The 15,499-nt window shown below is 45.1% G+C and overlaps 1 protein-coding gene across 3 annotated transcripts in view; it reads right to left on the reverse strand.

The window, feature by feature from the left end:
- The window catches only part of PPM1H (protein phosphatase, Mg2+/Mn2+ dependent 1H), a 307,365-nt gene that overhangs the window by 157,888 nt on the left and 133,978 nt on the right, over positions 1-15,499 (reverse strand). For all 3 annotated transcript variants that reach the window (XM_074402830.1, XM_003926516.4, XM_074402831.1), the window contains exon 4: positions 11,989-12,101. In XM_074402830.1, coding sequence (XP_074258931.1) covers positions 11,989-12,101 — 113 coding nt within the window. The remainder of the gene's footprint in view (positions 1-11,988; positions 12,102-15,499) is intronic.

Raw genomic sequence — 15,499 nt, forward strand, 5'->3', positions numbered from 1 at the left:
ACCTCCCACCTGGTCCCCTCCCACCACACATGGGATTATGTTACAGGAACTACAGGTCAAGATGAGATTTGGGTGGGGACACAGCCAAATCATATCAAAGGCCTTTGCTGTTTCATCTGCCGGAACATCTTGCCTCACCTCCTTTAGACCTTACACTAAACTGAAACTGAAACTGTAACTGTAACCCACCCCTGACCACTAAGTCCCTTCCCTTGCCCTGTTTCTCTTTGGAAATCATCATCAATACCATACTCAACATTTTACATATGTGCCTTGCTTATTTTTTAATTTTTATTATTATTTTTTTCTTCTTTTACTTCCTCTAACACAGATCATAGGAAACAATAAAGTGTTTTTTGTTTTTGTTTTTGTTTTTGTTTTTTTTTAAGACAGAGTCTCACCCTGTTCCCCAGGCTGGAGTGCAGTGGTGCAATCTTGGCTCAATACAACCTCCACCTACTGGGTTCAAGCAATTCTCCTGCCTCAGTCTCCCAAGTAGCTGGGATTATAGGCACCTGCTAATTTTTTTTATCTTTAGTAGAGACGGGATTTCACCATGTTGGCCAGGCTGATCTTGAACTCCTGACCTTGTGATCCACTCGCCTTGACCTCCCAAAGTGCTGGGATTACAGGCATTAGCCACCACACCTGGCCCACCTTGCTTATTCTATCTGTCTTTCCAGACTGGTCTGTAAGCTTCGTGAAGGGATTGTTTTGTTCATGGCTATGTTCCCAGGGTCTTCGACAGTACCTGGCATGAGACATATCTGGGGAAAGACTGAAGGGCTGGACCATGCTTGTGCTGTATGCACATCATCTGTAGCCTCCATGGCAATCCAGAAGAGTAGGAACCAGCCCTTTCCACAAATGGGAAAGCAAGGTATTTTCCGGAGGGGTGAGGGCCAGCTTTTCCGGACCCTAGCACCTGGGGTCATCCCCTTTCACCACTCTACCTCCCACAGTCCTGGCTCACTTCCAAGGGCTGACACGTTTCTCCCACCCTTCTTGTACTAACAGCTAAACCATATTTGGGCCCAGAGAGTTTATTACCTTGCTTAAACAAGAGAGGCTAGAGTTGAAAATGAAATGCCCATGTTGTTTGGTTGACTCCTTGGAGCAAACCAATCATTTAATAACTATACACCGCACACCAGTTAAGGACTGCTTAGTGGATATCCACATCCCATCACGAAACAAGACCTCCGTAAAGCACTGTCTGCTTGTGGCGTCTCAATGAGGATTCTATTTCACAAAAACGAGTATGATCCCACCCAACATTTGTATCACCAAATGACCCCCAGTGCCAAACATTCAAGCACTATTCACAACCGCAATGACACAGTGAAATAATAAAGCAAAGGGCTTAGCGTGCAGAGCCCGGCTGCAATTGATTCTGACCTGTGAAGCAACCCTGTTGAGGCAGCGTACCAGCACGGCCATTTCTGAGGCCAAAGAACAGGATTACAAACGTGTGCCTTTAACCCAAGGCAGCCTCCACTCAGTAAAGCCCAGAGCTCCATGTGTCTCCTGAAGCCTGCCTTGCCTGTCACACTGCTTTGTAAACGGATGCCTGACCACCACCTACCTGGGCTGACTACGAGTGCAAGAGGACAGAGACCTTGTCTGCCTACTTCATGGTAGCTTTCCCAGCACAGTGCAAAGCAGATGCCCGGCTCACAGAGGCATATAAATATCTGTTGAATCCTGCTCCTACCTTAACATTTTACTCAGCTTACACCTTACCTTCTGACTATATAATGTATGTGCGATGAACTGTAAAAGCTTATCACGTATAAACGGGGGATGGATTGGGGTGTATATATAAGTGATCCATTCATAATAGTTATTTCAAATCCTATACGAAGGATGACATCCAGGGGAAGAAATGAACTCAAATAAAAAACATACCGAAGAACTGCAGTTTGAGAGCAGATAAGAGACGAAACTATTAAACTGAACTGGTATATAATTTAAACATCTTTACAACCTAACTATGACAATTTTAAAATAACTGCAGAAGAACAGAAGTTGTTAAAACATCCTGCATATAGGTCGGGCGCGGTGGCTCAAGCCTGTAATCCCAGCACTTTGGGAGGCCGAGGCGGGTGGATCACGAGGTCAAGAGATCGAGACCATCCTGGTCAACATGGTGAAACCCCGTCTCTACTAAAAATACAAAACATTAGCTGGGCATGGTGGCACGTGCCTGTAATCCCAGCTACTCAGGAGGCTGAGGCAGGAGAATTGCCTGAACCCAGGAGGCGGAGGTTGCGGTGAGCCGAGATCGCGCCATTGCACTCCAGCCTGGGTAACAAGAGTGAAACTCTGTCTCAAAAACAACAACAACAACAACAACAACAAAAACAAAAAAACCCACATCCTGCATATAGTCACACCCTACCTGGTTAATCTTTCTCCTTTAGCAATGAAATAAGCCTTGCTTTCTATGATGAACTTTCCAAAGATGAATATTTGGTACGCTGTTTACTTGTAGGCTCTTTCATCATTCAAACGTGTTCCTCTCCAAGATGAAAATGGATCTTAGTGAGTCAGCTGTTTCTTCACTATCTTTGACAGCTAAAGCTGAACTTCCTGCATCTCTCCTAAAACTAAAGTGACAAAATTAAGGTAACAAAAGAGGTAATTGGTCTTTGGGCTTTAAAAATGATAGTGACATCCAAGTTGTAACTTCATCAGAACAAAAGGAAAATCAAAAATTGAATAAAGACACTATTACTAATTGAACCTAATATGAAGTCCCTTTTCAATGCCACTGGTGGCTCAAACTGTTAACCGTCTACCAAAATCAATTCCCTTGGGCCTGGGTACACAACTTAGACTACATTTCCCATCAGCCTTCTTTGCTTCTCAGTAAAGCCACATAACTGGGTTCTAGCCAACGGAATGCACCCAGAAGTGATGTGTGCCTCTTCCAGGCCTCGCTCCTAACACCCTCTCCACACTCTTGTCCCCTTCTGTCTCACCGGATGGAGACGCCTCAAGAGCCCTTGGAGGTGGAGTTAAAAATGACAGCGCCTCCTTCAGCCTAGGTCGAGTGCCTGCAAGGGACAGAGGCACTGCTTCTGTAGTCCACTGAACTTTGGGGTCTGTGGTTTCTACATTTAGCCCAACTGATGCACTGTCTCACAGCAAGAGACATTTGTACCCTTCATTATGCAAACTGCAAAACCACTAAACTCTTAACAGAAAGGCAAAAATGAAAATAGTCACGTTATTTCTTTAAGATCCTCAAAGTCAGAGAAACAATGTTTTGCTGGGTGTGATGGTACATGCCTATAATCCTAGCACTTTGTGAGGTGAGGCAAGAGGATGGCTTGAGTCCAGGTCCAGTAGAGTGAGATGCCAACTCTATAAAAAATAAAAATTAGCTTGGCATGGTGGCACATACCTGTAATCCTAGCTAATCAAAAGGCTGATAATGGGAAGATGGCTTAAGCCAAGGAGTTTGAGGCTGCAGTGAGCTATGATCGTGCTACCGCATTCCAGCCTGAGTGACAGAGTAAGACCCTATCTTGAAAGGGCGGGGGGTGGGGGGGAAGGGGGAGGGGAGAAGGGGAGAGGAGGAGAGGGGGAGAGGGGGAGAGGGGAGAAGGAGAAAGAGAGAGAGGGAAAGAAGAGAGAGAATATTTCATTGGCACCTTGAAAAACTTAGAACAACACCCTTGCTAGATGGAATGCCCAACTATTTTCATTAAGAACCCCTACTTTCTTCGGCAGCTTGCTGCATCTATAAACAGTTTTCCTGATCAGTATGACAACAATAGTAGCAGCTAACCCTTACTGAGCAGGTACCACATACCTGGCTCTGTGCTAGGGCCTTCCAGGCATCTGCTCCTCTAATCCTCACCTGAGGAGTGAGTACTATCATCACCTCCATTTACAGTTGACAACACTCAGTACAGAAAACGTGAGATTGGCCCAAGGCCACACACAGTAGTAGCAGAGCCAGGATTCAGCTCAGGCCATCTGAGTCAAGAAGTCCTGCTCTTAACCACCACCCTGCCTGCCTGTGGCTGTCACATCTATCCCAGACTCACTACCCCTTATCTGCCAAAACCTGAAGATCTCTCTTACAACAACAAAAGTTATCTTTCCACGTGGCTGAAAAACTCTAGCGCTTTTGAGTTTTTCTCATCTTCTCCAGCACAGTTCCAAATCTCTTTACTCCAGTCTCTCCCTTGAAGGTTCCTGTTCATCTATGCACATGTTGAATCGCCTAGAGAGGGACTTCATGGGCAAAATAACATTAATAACAGTACTTCCCCAAATGGGTTGATGTTAGGATTAATGAGGTTACTCATGTAAAATCCATGTAAGGCCCTAGACACTACTAACAGTACTTACTAAGGACAAAGTAAGCCAGCCACTCAGAAGCATTAGCTATTATTTGCCTTCTGTCTCGAATACTGTAGCCTATGATTAGATGAGGTTCTGGTGTCTGTAACACACTACTGACCAGATTAAATTTACTGTCTAAATACACTTTTTAAAAAATGTGAGCCATTGATAAACTGTCTCCCCATGTTGCTAGTTTTCCTTCTTTCTTTTCTTCTTCTTTTTTTTTTTTTTTTTTTTGGTGACAGAGTCTCACTCCATCACCCAGGCTGGAGTGCATTCATGCAATCACGGCACACTGCAGCCCAACCTCCCAAGCTCAAGTGATCCTCCTGCCTCAGCCTCCTGAGTAGCGGGGACCATAGACATGTGCCACCATGCCCAATTAATTGAAAAAAAATTTTTGTAGAGACAAAATTTCTCACTTTGTTGCCCAGGTTGGTCTTTAAGTCCTGGGCTCAAGTAATCTTCCCGCCTTGGCCTCCTAAAGTGCTGGGATTACAGATGTGAGCCACTGTACCTCTCTGGCTGGTTTTTCTCTTTTCTTCTTCGTTTTTTTTTTTGAGACGGAGTTTCACTCTTGTTACTCAGGCTGGAGTGCAATGGCGCGATCTCGGCTCACCGCAACCTCTGCCTCCTGGGTTCAGGCAATTCTCCTGCCTCAGCCTCCTGAGTAGCTGGGATTACAGGCACGTGCCACCATGCCCAGCTAATTTTTTGTATTTTTAGTAGAGACGGGGTTTCACCATGTTGACCAGGATGGTCTCGATCTCTCGACCTTGTGATCCACCCGCCTCGGCCTCCCAAAGTGCTGGGATTACAGATGTGAGCCACTGTACCTCTCTGGCTGGTTTTTCTCTTTTCAACAGGTATGACACTTTACCTTTACTTTGGTTCAGCTTCACCTGGTATTTACCCACTTCCTGAGGCACTAAAGGACTTTTGGAATCTTGCTAGTTCATCTTACTTGGTTTCACGTCACCTGCAAATTAGATGATTAGGCCTGGAAGTCTATCGAGTGAGCCAAACATAGGGCCTTGGCTTCTCCGCTAGGAAGCTCTGTCCTGACACTGACCACTATTCTACCCTAGCTCAGCAGCCAGGCATAGAAAAGGTGACTGTAGGACCTGCTAAACACAGACTGCTGGGTCCACCCGCTGAGTTTCAGCGAGCCGTGATCGGCTCTCCCAACCAGTTCCCAGGTGATGCTGCTGCCACTTTGGGGATCATACGTTGAGAACCACTAATTCAGAGCAAGAGTCGTCAGAAGAGCTTCAGAAACACCCGAGAGAGGAAGTTCAGAGAGACAAGGGCCTCTCAGGTGCCCTCTGTGTGGACAGCAAGTGGCTTGACAGGAAACGTGGAGACTGTTTCGCTTCATCCCTTGGTTTCCGTCTCTGCTGTATGTGCAATCGTTTGATAGCTTTATTATCTTTCTGCTAATCCCTTCTGCAGGTTACGGGTATAGCTAGGGGATGACACAAAATACACACTAAAAAGATGGGGAGGGGGCTCTGCAGAAAAAAGGGAGAAAGCAATTCAACTTCCACAGCGGAGGAGAGTGGTTGATGCTGGTGTTTCTCTGTTATTTTTCAAATAAATGTCAAAGAAAGTGAGAGGAATAGTGTATTTAATATAGTTAATGGCAGAAGATCAAATATATTTCTAAACTCACAGAAGACTGGTATCAGAGTAAGAGCTCACTGGTATGTGTGGATAGATGAACCACTTCTTAGCAAAAAGGAGCTTCAGAAAGGATCCGTACCGGCCATGGGTGAAATCCATAAACATAAAAAGAAATGAATAGTTCTTTGCATTCCCTTAGCTTGGAGTCAGTTCCATAATATTTCATTACTTTACCACCAGCAAAGGGAAGAAACCTGGAGAGAAGATGTCACAGATGTGTAATGATTTTGAATTTAGAAACGTTTAATACCTAACTCCTGTCCTTAGGAGCATTCAGACTTGTCGAAGGCATCCACGTTTGAACTAACAGAGACAGCTTTAACTCTACTAGGGGGTTAATTATGGAAAACTAGAAAGGAGTGAAAGATAAGTGAAAGAAACCATCCTGGCTGGACTTCATTGGCTTCACTGAGGTACAATTCATGGAACGGCATTCACTCCCGTCCTACAGAGCAAATTAATGAACACATTCTACTTTCCCTACCCTTTCCTAGGAAGACTCGCAAGCCTGAGAAGATGACCCTCTAATCCCAGAAGTCTGTGGACTCATTTTGAAAAAGTCAGTGAGGGCCGGGCACAGTGGCTGATGCCTGTAATCCCAGTACTTTGGGAGGCTGAGGTGGGTGGATCACGAGGTCAAGAGATAAAGACCATCCTGGCCAACATGGTGAAACCCCGTCTCTACTAAAAATACAAAAATTAGCTGGGCGTGGTGGTGCATGCCTGTAGTCCCAGTTACTCAGGAGGCTGAGGCAGGAGAATTGCTTGAACCGGGTAGGCGGAGGTTACAGTGAGCCAAGGTCATGCCACTGCACTCCAGCCTGGCGCCTCGCTCCTGGTGATGGAGGGAGACTCTGTCTAAAAAAAAAAAAAAGAAAGAAAGAAAGAGAAAGAAAGAAAGAAAGAAAGAAAGAAAGAAAGAAAGAAAGAAAGAAAGAAAGAAAGAAAAAAGTCAATGAGACACTTGCTTCCAAAGAAGTTATAAACACAACAAAATGGAAGTCTGACTTTGTGGCAGCAATCATCTATAGAATCAGAAAATGCTTACATTCTTTTCAATAGATTATGATCAAAATGAGAACACAACATTTATTTTAATTTTCATTTTGTGAGACAGCCTCTCACTCTGCCACCCAGGCTGGAGTGCAGTGGTGTGATCATGGCTCACCGTGGCCTTGACATCTCTGGGCTCAGGTGTTCTGCCCGCCTCAGCCTCCCGAGTAGCTGGGATTACAGGTGTGAGTCACCATACCCAGCTAATTTATCTATATATTTTTGTAGAGGTGGAGTTTTGCCATGTTGCCCAGGCTATTCTTTAACTCCTAGGTTCAAGTAATCCTCCTACCTTGGCCTCTCAAAGTGCTAGGTCCGCAGGCATGAGCCACTGCACACAGCCGAAAACACAACATTTAAAATAGTCTCAGAACTTTGGGACCCTTGAAAGGAGATGGCAGCTCTCATGCTGAGAAAAATCTTTTTCTCTATTAGAAATGAGTGAACTGGACCACCCATAGCTGATCTTGTTGACAACTGCAGTACATTTAAAATAGCCTCTAAGGCGGCCTGCCACTCACTCCATAATCCATTTTAGGTGAAAACTAAGATGCCATTGATTATAAGGTGTGCCATTACTTCACATAAAAACACTAAGAAAAATGTCAATTAGAACTGATTGATTTAGAGATGCTAAACTGAGGAAAACAAAGCCTCTGTGAGTCTCAGCATGGATGAAAAATCCCAGGGTATGGCGCAGAGACTGTGGAATAAACTGAACTCCCAGTCTTGGGCAGATGGTGGCCCTGCTCTTCCATGGCTGGGGAACCCGCTTCCCCTCACTGTGCCTCAGTTTACTTACAGGTACACTGTGTTTAACTGGTATTAACAATGCCTACTTCCCACTCCATTATTGAGAGAATTAAATGTGATCCTCTGTTACAGTAGTTAATACGTGCCTTGCACCTATTAGCTGTTTTAATGCCACAGTTACTGTAAGTCTGGCAAGAGTGGAATTAAGAATTTAATATATCCTAAATGGTTTTTAAAACTCTGAATGACTTCACCCAGTCTCAGTTGCCAAACCTTTAGACATTGTTTAAAATACGTGGTAATGGCTTTGCTTCCTCGGTGCCCTTAGTTCTCTGGAGATGAAATGAATTTATCTCTAAAATGGAGTCAAAGCACCTTCCAAGGTGGAAGAATCAGTCAGAGCCCTTAGGAGCTGATGACTCAAACACAATGGGTGATAGTTTGCATATTGCTTTGCACGACATTTGCATGCTACCAGTTCATTTTTGCTTGAAGTGAAAATCTGCCCACCATCTGCTTCTTTCCCGGTCCCTTATGATCCCCTAGGTGTTGAGTTGGCTGCCTCTGCCTGGGAAGAAGAAAGCAACTGGCGTGCTTCAAGCAGTTACTGCACGTGCCTCTGTGGCTGGTTAGCTCAGCCGAGCGGAAGGGCAAGTTCTATGAGGGCATGGACCACAGCACACGGATCAGGTACCTGTGTCACTGCAGAGTATCCCACATGGATGGTCCTACATCCTCTCTGTGGGAGGGTCGTTGACTCAAAAGCTCATAAAGCCACAAACAGCAGCAGGCAACTTTTCCTGAATATGACTCCTAAGTGTGCATATGTCTGATGGTGAACCAGACGATACACAGCTAACTGGCTTAGAAATGAGCTCCTGACCATCAGCAGCTTCCAAATCAAACCAGGGCGGAGCTTCTCCTTTCCTGACTGTGAATAATTATGGGGGCAGTGAACATCTAACAAAGACGTTTTACTCTGGAAATTGTCAAGATGTAAAGAAAGCACATGACAGCTAATATCTGCTGCCAGAACCTTCCGTAGCTCTAACTAAGCATTTGTTTTAAACTGAGCCCTGGGATTCCTGACTGCTCATCTATCAGTGACAATGGACCTACATTTCCACAGATATGGTCGAAGCTCACTCAGCTGTTGTTTCGTGGGAATAACAGAATATTTTTATAAGCTCAAATACCTGTATCCTTAGTATGGCAAACTAGACAATGATCCTTTAAGATCATATCAGTATCTATTGTTTGGGAAAGAGCTAAAAATAGCACTGTAGTAAGTGTCCTATAAATGATGCTTTGGATAGCTCACAGAAATACCAGTGCACATTGTTCTCAGGTTTCCTGAGGTATGACTCATATGTGAAAAGCAAACCCAAATAATCAACTACAAAACCCCAGATTTATATCTGGATACTGGGGCTAGAATACCATAAGCATTATTAAGCTTATTAGGTTTTAGAGATATTGTTTTATCATTAAGCTTATCAGATTTTAGAGATTTTTTTTTTAATGTTTTACAGCTTTATTAAGGATAAAAGTATCTGTGTTGCTTTTGAAATGATTAAATATCACATGTAAAACATTATACTTTTATGGACACTTAGAAACACAAGAACTTCAGTTATATTAAAATTTCCAAAACTAATTACAAGAAACATAAAATAGCCAAAAGATGAACCTTTAAAGCACAACTTTACTTCCTAAAAGTGTCACTCCCCATGGGATAATTTTTAGAGATGATCTAGTTCAATACCATCGCCTTCATGGATGAAATCGAAGTCTGGTCTGGAGATTGGCACAAAAGGGAAGAGCTCAGAAGATGAACACTTGGGGCTGGCAGGTCCCCGGACAGAGGACTGGAGCTTCTCGGATGCATGATTAGAAGCCCTCGCTATGCAGGTGGCTCTGTTAAGGAGCCTGATGCTTTCAAGGAAACTATGTTTAAAAATGAGAAAAAGGCATTGTGGGAGGACCGGGTCTTGAAGAATAGTCACACATAAAGGTATTCCAGCCGGGAAGCTGAGCTAACTTCTGACTCAGGCAACCTGGCGAAAGGTGCCTCCCTGGGAGCTAAGGGTGGGCCTGTGGCCAGGAGCAAGACGCTCCGTCACGTCCTCAGTCCCTGAGCGGGCCAGGAAGCAAAGTCAGGTTAAAGGACAGGAAACCAGACATGAAGGCAACGGGTGATTGTGAGTGCAACAGCTGAACCATCCACTTGGTCTTACTCAATCAGAGCAGACAGAGAGCAAATGCGTCCTTTCCGCTCCTCTGTCTCCCAACTAGCTCAAGATCAGAAACTGAACAAGAAGCTAGGGTCTGGCCCCTCAGTGTGTTTTTAAAGCCCCTGAAGACTGACGATTCCTGTCCAGAAGCTGCTCACACCCTGAGGCAGGAGAGAAAAGGAGGAGCAGCAGACGAGCTGGCTCTTTCCCCCCGTCCCCATCCTGGAGGTACTGTCCTGGCTTGCCTCTGTGTCCTGGCAGGCTAACCTCCCTGGGCCACTTGTCAGCTGGCTTCCCGCCGGGGTCAGCCGATGGGAAGGTCAGGCAAGAGATGGGAGGGTGGGCAGACAGAAGGCAGCATCTCTCCTCCCATTCCTTCCGATAGTTCCTAACCCGTGGCTCCCACTCTCCTTGGCTCTGCTACAGAGTGGTCAGCTCCTTCCTGGGGACCTCCACACTCCTGGCTGGTTCTCTCTACCTCCTTCATTCACGGTTGACCCATCTAGTTGGAGTCTGTCTCCTGCCAGAACCCTGACCTGACACAGGGGAACAGCAGCCATGGGGTACGTGTATCTTCCACATACTTCCATATACTGGGCAGACTTTTACAAGCAAACGCCACATGTATACTTTTGAAATCGACAGACCTTCAACAAACACCAGTCTTCAAGCCAACAAAACCACTGCTGGGTCAGTTCGCTCCTTGTTCGCCGAGATCTTCCCTGGGAAAGGCTGAGAAGGACGCTTTACTAGGAGGAATGGAGGCTGCCTCAGCCTAAGTCTCCTGTTTTGTAAATGGAAGTAAAATTAAGGTGAATTTCTTGATTGCCTCAAGGGAATTGGTCTTCTGGGCTGCAGAGGCAGCAGCAATAGCAAATTAAGCTAAGGACAGGGAAGGGGAAGTGGCGGGATCAGACCTCATGAAGGGCAGAGCAAGCAGGAGAGCCCACAAGAACCATGGGACCTAGAGAAAGGGGAGAGGAGGGGACAGAGGAATGAGAGTCCTCACGGCCCTTCTGGGGAAATTGCTCGTAAGTCCTGTATTTTTACTACTTTTCAGAATCAAGAGTCAGTTCTTTGGAAAAGGTCCTACTCTCAGGCCAGCACATTTTGTTATGAAAGATGGAGTGATACATAGAATATTTTTTGTAAAGTCTGTAATTTAAAAATTCCCCGCACCAAAAGTGAAGGTGCATTAGTTATTTAAAAGACAATCACAACTGCCAGGTGTGGTGGTGCAACCTGTGATCCCAGCTACGCAGGCTGCTGAGGAGATAGGATTGTTTGAGCCCAGGAATTTGGGTCTAGCCTGGGCAACATAGCAAGACCCTGTCTAATTTTTTTAAAAATCAATGAAATTTTAAAAAAAATGTATCTTATTCCCTGGCAATGCTGGATAACGGAAGAGTTAACAGTGATCTCTTGAACAAAATTTCCTTTAGCTGAACCTGGACAAGACGCGACCACAGCTTCTAAGGGCACGTGCAGAACAGAAGCTTCTAGGAGAGAAGAGTGCAAAGCCACTGAGTAAAAGTGGAGTCAACTGGGGAGTCCTCCCGGGCACCCTCCAGACACCCAAGGCATTCGTATCCCTTTCCTTTCTCCTCATCACTCTCACCTATTATGCTCCTGCTAAGTTTTCATTGAGAAACAGGTTCTGAAGTTAAAAAAAAAGTTTGAATATTACTGGTGTAGATTTATCACAGACATGAAAATGAACTGCTATATGCACAAATAAGAGACTGCCTTTACTTGTAATACCAACCTGATTGTTCTTAAATGCATTTTCATTCTGATGTAGAGGGCCTGTCTTTAATTATCGGTAATCATTTAATTTTTTGAGACAAAATAAAAATCATCAGAGGGCATGAGAAATTGGCAAGAATCACACAGCTCATCTGCTTACCTGCTATCCCCAGCATTTGCAACATACAGCTTCCCCAGAAGGCAAATCACAATGAGGGCCGTGCAGCCGCCAGATATATTATATGAACTCCTCTCTCGTTCTATCTGTAGGTCCTGGAGAAGAAAACAAGGACAGTGTTGGATCATGCAGGGACGTGTATCAAAGGCTTTCTCACCTTCACTCTCCTGACACAGTCCACAGAGTCTGAATATGCTTCAAGAAGGGACCAGAAAAATCTTTAGTGCTTGCTTTCCTACCACCTAATGAGCATTTTGGAGGGGACACTGGCATAAAACTGCCACATATCAGACCATCTGTGAACCGGAGAGAGGAAACAATAGATAGTGAACAGAAACAATCAGACAAAAATGCAAATAAAGGCCAGGTGCAGTAGCTCATGCCTGTAATCCCGGCACTTTGGGAGGCTGAGGTGGGCGGATCACCTGAGGTCAGGAGTTCAAGACCAGCCTGGCCAACATGGTGAAACCCCATCTCTACTAAAAATAAAAAAAATTAGCTGGGTGTGGTGGCACATGCCTGTAGTCCTAGCTACTCAGAAGGCTGAGGCAGGAGAATCACTTGAATCCGGGAGGCGAAGGCTGCAGTGAGCCGAGATCACACCACTGCACTCAAGCCTGGGTGACAGAGTGAGATTCTGTCTACAAAAAAAAAAAAAAAAAAGCAAATAAAATGTAAGTTGTATTCAGTAGATGTTACAGCTTATGGAAAATTTAGTCTTAGTGGATAACATGAGCTGCCATGTGAAACATACACTAGAGAGGCTGAGAATGCCAAGGACTTGGACCTGATCAATGTTTTGTTTTGTTTGCTTCTTTTTTGAAGACAGGATCTGGCTCTTGTCACCCAGGCTGGAGTGCAGTGGTCCAATCTCAGCTCACTACACCTCGCGCTTCCCATCTCAAGCAATCCTCCCACCTCAGCCTTCTGAGGACCTGGGACCACAGGTGTGCACCACCATGCCCGGCTAAGTTTTGTGTCTTTTGTAGAGATGGGGTCTTGCCACATTGTCAAGGCTGGTCTCAAACTCCTGTGTTCAAATGATCTGCCTGCCTCAGCCTCCCAAAGTGCTGGGATTATAGGCACAAACCACTGCACCAACAAAAAGCCTTGTTTTTTTTTTTTTTAGAGAGAAGGTTTGCTCTGTCACCCAGGCTGGAGTGCAGTGGTGTGATCACAGTTCACTGCAGCTTTGACATCCTGGACTCAAGCCTCCTGCCTTAGCCTCCTGAGTCACTGCGACTGCAAGTGTGTGCAGCCACCACATCCAGCTAACTTTTATATTTTTTGTGGGGACAGGGTCTCACTATGTTGCCCAGGCCGGTTTCAAACTCTTGGCTTCAAACGATCCTGTCTCAGCCTCCCAAAGCACTGGGCTACCACGCCCAGTCCAGACCTGATCAATGTTTTAAACTCCGAAGTATTGGATAAATAGTCTCTTCTACAGACAAATTACAGAAAGATGTCTTCTCTTCAACCCAGGCAGGAGTCAACCCATGACTTAGAGAGCAAAGATAGATGCTTCTGAACTCTGACCTGACTTTTCCTCTTCCCGCAGCCACCAATTTACGATGGTAACACCTCCATAATAATTACCAACATTCACTGAGAACTTTCTCTACATCAGACAGCATGCTGAGGACTTGATACCCAGACTCCCATTTCATCCTCACAACCATCACTATGAACCTCACTGTTTAGTTGCAGAGAAGCGGGGTAGCCTGCCCATATTTACCTGGCTAGAGTTTGGATTCCACCCTGGTTCTTTTCCAAAGCTTGCGTTATTACCTGCCACCTGATGAGGCCTCCCCAAGAAATTAAAATTAAAAATAGACCAGCACTTGCATCATCAAGGCATACCTGTAAAATTCTGTGTCAGTGACAGAAGCAAAGGTTCTGTTATCTCAGAAAAATGTGAGTGAGTAAGATATGCTGAGTGGCCAGTAAATAATGCCAAACCTTCCAGTAGTAATCTACCACTTTTGGTGTAGGGGAAGGAAAATGAGGGCTGGCTAAAAATTACAGGAAGAGAAAGAAATGGTGATGTTGATGGTGGTGTTGGCAGATCTAGGGTCAGGTCACTTTTGTAATCCTGAGACTCCCAGAGTTAGAGCTCAGCTGCTTCAGCCAGCCTCCTCATGGAAAAGGAGGAGACAAGTCAAGAATCCAGCATTTACCAGCAAGTGCTTTGCTCTAGGGGCCAGAGAGGGTAACAAAAAGAGAATGAATAACCAGTGGGAAACTGGAAACAGAAGAGCTTGAGCTTAGGGGTATCATACTGGTTAAAGAATATGTGGAACCCATGCCTGGTGGCTAACACCTGTAATTCCAATACTTTGGGAGGCCAAGACAGGAGGACCACTTGAGGCTAGTTCAAGACCAGCCTGGGCAACACAGTGATATCCCCATCTCTACAAAAAATAATTAGTTGGGTGTGGTGGTGCATGCCTGTAATCTTAGCTACTTGGGAGACTGAGGATAGAGGCTCTCTTGAGCCCAGGAGTTCGAGGCTGCAGTGAGCCATGATCATGTCACTGCACTTCAGACAGGGTGACAGAGCAAGACCCTGTCTCAAAAACAAAAACAAAACAACACAAATCAGTAAACAGAGAAAGAACACAAAGCCAGGACTTGGGAGAGACCAACACACAGAGTGAGCTGGGTAAGAGTTGGGGGGAGGGGTAGGAAAGTGTGTTGGGGGATGCCTTAGTTTATCGACAGGTGAAGAAACACTTTAATATGGGACTGAACAGTAGCAGTAAAAGTAGAAGAAGCATCAAGCATGGGGCAACCTTCAAAGGACTACGTGGGATTTGTAACGTTTACTTCAACTGTGTATAAACCAGCTTTCTTAATGGATTGTCATGAAGCTAAACTAGCTGGCATGTGTGAGGGGCTGAGCAGGATAGCCACACCCTTCCCACAGCCCTGAAGCTCCAGCATTGACAGCGGCGGCCTTTCTTGCTCACCTTAGACCCTCAACTCCTAGGTTAGGCCAGGTAACTGGTAGTTTAAAAGATGTCTGTTCAATGGACAAGTGAAGAAATAAATTTTACATTTTTTATCTTCCTATCCCCTTACCTCTGCCTTAATATGAGAAATGGATTCCACAGTTCACAAATGAAAAGCTGACAATGCCAGTGCTCACGGAGATAATGAAGCAGGAACCCATGCTTCAGTTAAAACGCTCGATCGGCAGGAATGGTTATCAGAACCTACGCAAGAATGGCAGACGCTGGAGGATGAAGAGGAGGGGCATGAGTGTCAGGTGGGAAGAATTCTCTCAAGGAAGTACAAAAGAGGAGAAAGAAGGCATCGAGATGTGTTTAACCTCCACGAAAATCCACAAAAACAGAACCCAAAACCCTACCAGCAAAGGAGTTTGTGGATGGAATTGCTATTTTTTTTGCATTTAAAGAACTCATATAAAGTTGGTACTGTGATACATATTTTACTAATATATAAATTGATAAATAGAGCCTGCATCCAATAC

Source organism: Saimiri boliviensis, chromosome 7 (assembly GCF_048565385.1).
Source record: "Saimiri boliviensis isolate mSaiBol1 chromosome 7, mSaiBol1.pri, whole genome shotgun sequence".
Taxonomy (NCBI): domain Eukaryota; kingdom Metazoa; phylum Chordata; class Mammalia; order Primates; family Cebidae; genus Saimiri; species Saimiri boliviensis.